At 52.8% G+C, this 5,760-nt stretch overlaps 1 protein-coding gene across 1 annotated transcript in view; it reads left to right on the top strand.

The window, feature by feature from the left end:
• The first annotated feature begins 1,746 nt into the window (after positions 1 to 1,746).
• Positions 1,747 to 5,760, top strand: part of SKOR2 (SKI family transcriptional corepressor 2) — a 46,197-nt gene continuing 42,183 nt past the window's right edge. Inside the window, exons 1-2 of the mRNA XM_032259380.1 lie at positions 1,747 to 2,043; positions 4,178 to 5,760. The exon at positions 4,178 to 5,760 is cut by the window's right edge and continues 1,068 nt beyond it. Of these exons, the coding sequence (XP_032115271.1) occupies positions 4,225 to 5,760 (1,536 nt within the window). The 5' untranslated portion in view covers positions 1,747 to 2,043; positions 4,178 to 4,224. The remainder of the gene's footprint in view (positions 2,044 to 4,177) is intronic.

The following is a 5,760-nucleotide window of genomic DNA, read 5'->3' as shown; positions in this document are numbered from 1 at the left end:
TCAAGCTTTCTTCCTGGCAGTCTAGGAACTGGAAACAGTTCCTTTTTGGGAACCCCTGACCCCAGGGAGGATGAAGGGGAGGGGAGAAAAACCAATTTAGCCCTGAAGCCTTCAAAGGAGCACAGGGCCTTTAGCCTCCCAGAGAAAAAACATTTGTGAATGACAATGGCGCACTTTTGGCTAATGAGGGCTGTGTAGACAGAAAGTGTGAGTTTTTTTTTTTTTTTTTTTTTTTTTTGGATGGGAGACTTTGGGGTATTGGTGAGGAAGTGTTAGGTTGATTTCAGCCCCTGAAGTCAGAGCCCAATTTGTGCCCTTAATGCCTTTAGAAACTAGAAGATGGGTGAAAAATTCTTTCATTGCCTGTTGAAACTTGTGCCCAAATGTTTCAATTTTCATGGCTCTGTAACTGCGTTTTCAAGATATTGATTTAAAATAGCCACAACTCCTGAGCAACAAGCCTTTCAAGTTTCTGTTCAATTGACTTTCCTTGAGTTTATTAACCTTTGATGAATTGCTAAGATTTCACATTTTTTGCTCTTGTATTTAGGAGTGGTATATTGTTGATGCTATGACACAGTCTGGGTGGGCTTTCAGCTTAGTCAAGGTTTTCCCATCATTTCCACAATGCTAACACTGTTTTGCCAGGCACAAATGGAAAATTCAGCTATGGTAGTAAAGGAAAAACTTAAAGGATTTCCCAACCCCACCCCCAGCCAGAATCCTCCTTAGAAATACTCCAAATAAATGTTTTTTTTTCTTCCTGATAAGCTAGCCAGTGGTTGTTTTGGCTCTTTACAGCTGGTCAGTTGGGAGGCACTATACTGACACTTCATTAATATCCCAGGGTGTGCCTCATTTAGGAAAACTACGAGGAAATGTTTTCTTATCCTAGTCTTTATTTAGGGGAGGGGAGCATGCTTCTACATGTTTTCCTGATTAAATTTATTTATTTCTCCAGGAAAATTGACAGCTTGGTCAAGGACTGACCAATGTTGGGGACCTTCCTGCTTCCCCGCCCACCCTTTCCTTGTGCAGAGGTAGCCTGTATGGATCTTGTGAAATGGGTTAGAGAACGATTCTGAATGAGGTTGATAAATCGATGTGCACATGCACATATTGGGATCCTCACCTAATTGTACACTCCATAAAATAGAAAAGGCTGCGGTGACTCTGTATCTTGTCCTATAAAGCAAATGCATGTGCAAAAGTCTGGACACTCTAAGTTTTTAGATTGGGCACACTGTGTGGAAACTTCTCTCCTTTTTCTCATTTCATAGCATGTCAAAGGAGTCACTGAAGCTAATCTATTCTCTGGCTGACTGTGGATTCTGTCTTCAGAGACACAGCGTGGCTTTGCTTCGTGTGCCAGAGGGATCATTTATGAAGGAGGGTGACTCAGAAACGAGGGGAGGAGACAATAACGGGCAGGGATATAGTTAATTTGGAGGTGTCCTTCTAGAATCCGGGGCCTCCAGGATCCAGGTCCCGGGATGCAGGCAGACTGTTCGCTTTCCACTCCTAAATCAGATCTGTGACTCCAGCACCATTGCGGCAGTTTACTCCGGGGTTGAGGAGGTTGTCAGTTGCGGTTTGGTTAGGTGGTAGCTTTCGTGCCTGCTGAGAAAAGATCTCTCTGTTGCTTGCGCTGGCTTTCGCTCTCCCCCTCCCTCCCTGTAACATGCCAGCCCTTTAATGTGGAGTGTCAGGGAGACGGTGACGTCACCCTGCCCGCTGGGTGGCGTCCCCTCGGTCCGACAGGAGTTCAGAGACAGAGACAGGCGCTGTCAGACTGCGCTCCGCTTGGGGCTCTCCAGCCGTGGGTTTCCGCGCGCCCACACTTTCTGCGGTAGAGGGGACGCTCCGCCGCAATTCAGGCCGGGGTTCGAGCGCCATTCACTCAGGCGAGAGTCCGGATCTTCGCGCTGAGCCCGCCGGAGTCCCGCCCGCTGGATTCGAGGACCCGCTTGGATGCTTCGCCTCCGAGCGCCCTCGGAAGATGGGCCGGCAGCCACACGCCTAAAGACACCTAGGGTTTACCAGGTATTGCCGGAACCGGCCGGCCTCGATCCGGCACACAGCTTACAGGGCACTATTTGAGATCCCCAGCGGTAGGACTTTCCGTGTTAGGTTGAATAGCAGAGGTGGGCTTCCGTGGTGACTGGTTTGGGAGTCGGGAGAACTAAGTTGGGGTGTCTTTGGCTCTTGGGCAGGATAGGGAAGTTCACCAGCTTCCTTTCTCAGTACAACTTTTAATTGTCTCTTCTCCCCTCCCCCGCCCCCAAAAATAATACCCGAGCCTAAACCTTAATTGAGTCTGTGCTCTGACGGGAGTTTCTGGGAGGGTTGGGGTAAAAGTGAAGAGACGCTTCCACCTGGTCTACTGCTGCTATGGCTGTAAGTCCTTAACGCAGAGCTAGCTTCCCGCCTGGGCGGGCCAGCCGCGCGCCTTGCTGGGGAGCGAGAGTTCGAGTTATCTCAGGGTCTCATTAAGCAGATATGAATCTTGTTTGGAAGGGAAATGAGCATCGAAGGGCCGCTTGACGAAGCTAGTGTTGGTTGTATCAGACTCGGGTGTCACTGCGCCTTGAACTGCCCTGCCACGTAACGCTCTGTCCCCTGGAAATACTGTCTCTGATCCACCCGAAGTGACAAGCCAGGCTATCCTCTCCTTCGATTGCGCGTGGAGGTTTGTTCAACCTTCCTGGAGGCCACCGAATGTAATGAGAGCTGAGGTTTCAGGGGGCAGCAGGGCAGAGGCTGTCATATAGATGCCACAGGGCCCAGAGAGAGGACACGGATAAGACAATTGGGTGAGGGAGTAAGATCGTGTACACTGAAAGCGCTGTAACAGCGAACTCGGTGTATGTGGCTGAAAGGGGCCAAGTGTTGGCCTCTGATTTTCCAGGGCAAAGCATAGCCTTGGCGCTTGATGTAGCTGTGGAAAGGTCACTGTTTTCCTAGGGAGTGAGCCACTTTCCTTCTTTCGATTTAGTGGCATTGCCACAAAAATTTCTTTCCGCTTCCTTTTTTTTTTTTTTTTTTTTTTTTTGTATTTTCAGCTTACTGAATATTCCCTCATTGTGGCATTCTGTTGACTGGAGGTGAAGTTAGAAATTTTACCGCAGGTCCAACCTGGGATTTCAACTTTCAACGTTCCCACACATTACCTAGTCCACCGATTAGCTGTACGGTGGGGCAGCTTTTCCCTATAAAGATATAGAGCTATCGAAATAAGTCAGGGGAAAAAAGTCACAGAAGGTGGTTCGCATCAAGCTAAAAAAAAAATTGCCTTTTGAGATCTGCCAATGAAGATCTCCAAGAATTGTTCGTTCCTGTGTACTCTCTCTGGGTTTAACACGCTTGCCTGTACTTACTTTCTTATCATCATGGAAAGGACAGGAAAACACTTTTTAAATGATTACAATCTTCAACTTCATGTTTTTAAGCTACCTACCTATCTGAGACCAGAACCACTCAGTTCAGCAAGTAGGTTTTTAAAAAACTGGAACACTGTATTTTGGTGCAACTGTGTATATGACTATGTATATTTTTCACTTTTCAAAAAAAATTCTAATTACAGTAACAAAATATCTAATAGCAAGAATGAGGGAGAAAGGATTTCGTTTTGCTTTAATGAGGGGAGTTTCAACCAATAATAAATTTCCCCAAGGAAACCACGGACACCACGAACATCGCTTTTTAAAGGGTTTTTGGGTTTATTTTTTAACCAAAATCAATCTATCTCCAAGCAAATGAGAATAATCTCTCTTTAAATTTGGGTTTCAATGGCCAAGCCCCAGTTTTCCATAACTTTTATCATCTGTACCAGTTGCAAGTGCCGTTACTACCTAATTTCTAGGTCAAACCATTTTATTCTAACAGCTTCTATAAATCCGGGATAAGGTCTTGGGTTTCTTAGGAATTCACTGCTTTCGAGCAAAATAGATAGTTAATTCACTTTAAATGTTTAGTAGTGCAAATACCTGCATTTCTAAGGGATGACCTTGAAGGAAATTAAGAGATGACATTCTTGTGTTCAAAACTTAGTCGTTTTTTCCATTAATAATCATGTCTTAACCAAAGCAAGAAAGTTGTTCTAATTCTTTGGTTAGCGACTCACCCACCCCTCTGTCTGAAAAAGGCTCAAGTCAGCGCTTTCTCCTTTCCCTTCCAGTGTCCGAGGCAGACCTGTGGGGCTCGGCCCGGGGTTCTGCGGCGGAGATGGCTTCCAGCCCGCTGCCGGGGCCCAACGACATCCTGCTGGCGTCGCCGTCGAGCGCCTTCCAGCCCGACGCGCTGAGCCAGCCGCGGCCAGGCCACACCAACCTCAAACCCAACCAGGTGGGCCAGGTGATCCTCTACGGCATTCCCATCGTGTCGTTGGTGATCGACGGGCAGGAGCGCCTGTGCCTGGCGCAGATCTCCAACACTCTGCTCAAGAACTTCAGCTACAACGAGATTCACAACCGCCGCGTGGCGCTGGGCATCACGTGTGTGCAGTGCACGCCGGTGCAGCTGGAGATCCTGCGGCGTGCCGGAGCCATGCCCATCTCATCGCGCCGCTGCGGCATGATCACCAAACGTGAGGCCGAGCGTCTGTGCAAGTCGTTCCTGGGTGAAAACAGGCCGCCCAAGCTGCCCGACAACTTCGCCTTCGACGTGTCACATGAGTGCGCCTGGGGCTGCCGCGGCAGCTTCATCCCCGCGCGCTACAACAGCTCGCGAGCCAAGTGCATCAAATGCAGCTATTGCAACATGTACTTCTCGCCCAACAAGTTCATTTTCCACTCCCACCGCACGCCCGACGCCAAGTACACTCAGCCAGACGCAGCCAACTTCAACTCGTGGCGCCGTCATCTCAAGCTCACCGACAAGAGCCCCCAGGATGAGCTGGTTTTCGCCTGGGAGGACGTCAAGGCCATGTTCAACGGTGGCAGCCGCAAGCGCGCACTGCCCCAGCCAGGCGCGCACCCTGCCTGCCACCCGCTCAGCTCTGTCAAGGCGGCCGCCGTGGCCGCTGCGGCCGCGGTGGCCGGGGGCGGGGGTCTGCTGGGTCCCCACCTGCTGGGCGCGCCCCCGCCCCCGCCGCCGCCACCGCCACCCCTGGCGGAGCTGGCGGGCGCCCCGCACGCCCATCACAAGCGGCCGCGCTTCGACGACGATGACGACTCCTTGCAGGAGGCCGCCGTAGTGGCCGCCGCCAGCCTCTCGGCCGCAGCCGCAAGCCTCTCGGTGGCCGCTGCCTCGGGCGGCGCGGGGACGGGCGGGGGCAGTGCCGGGGGCGGCTGTGTGGCCGGCGTGGGTGTGGGCGCGGGGGCCGGCGCGGGGGCCGGGGCCAAAGGCCCGCGCAGCTACCCAGTCATCCCGGTGCCCAGCAAGGGCTCGTTCGGGGGCGTCCTGCAGAAGTTCCCGGGCTGCGGCGGGCTCTTTCCTCACCCCTACACCTTCCCGGCCGCGGCCGCTGCCTTCGGCTTATGCCACAAGAAAGAGGACGCGGGCGCCGCCGCCGAGGCCCTGGGGGGCTCGGGCGCAGGCGGCGCGGGCGCAGCGCCCAAGACCGGCTTGTCCGGCCTCTTCTGGCCCGCGGGCCGCAAGGACGCCTTCTACCCGCCCTTCTGCATGTTCTGGCCGCCGCGGACCCCCGGCGGGCTCCCCGTGCCCACCTACCTGCAGCCCCCGCCTCAGCCGCCCTCGGCGCTGGGCTGCGCGCTCGGCGAAAGCCCGGCCCTGCTGCGCCAGGCCTTCCTGGACCTGGCC

Source organism: Sapajus apella, unplaced genomic scaffold (assembly GCF_009761245.1).
Source record: "Sapajus apella isolate SASKATOON/1434 unplaced genomic scaffold, GSC_monkey_1.0 scaffold109, whole genome shotgun sequence".
Lineage (NCBI taxonomy): Eukaryota > Metazoa > Chordata > Mammalia > Primates > Cebidae > Sapajus > Sapajus apella.
The sequence above is the reverse complement of the archived record's forward strand: the minus strand, read 5'-3'. Positions and strand labels throughout refer to the sequence as shown.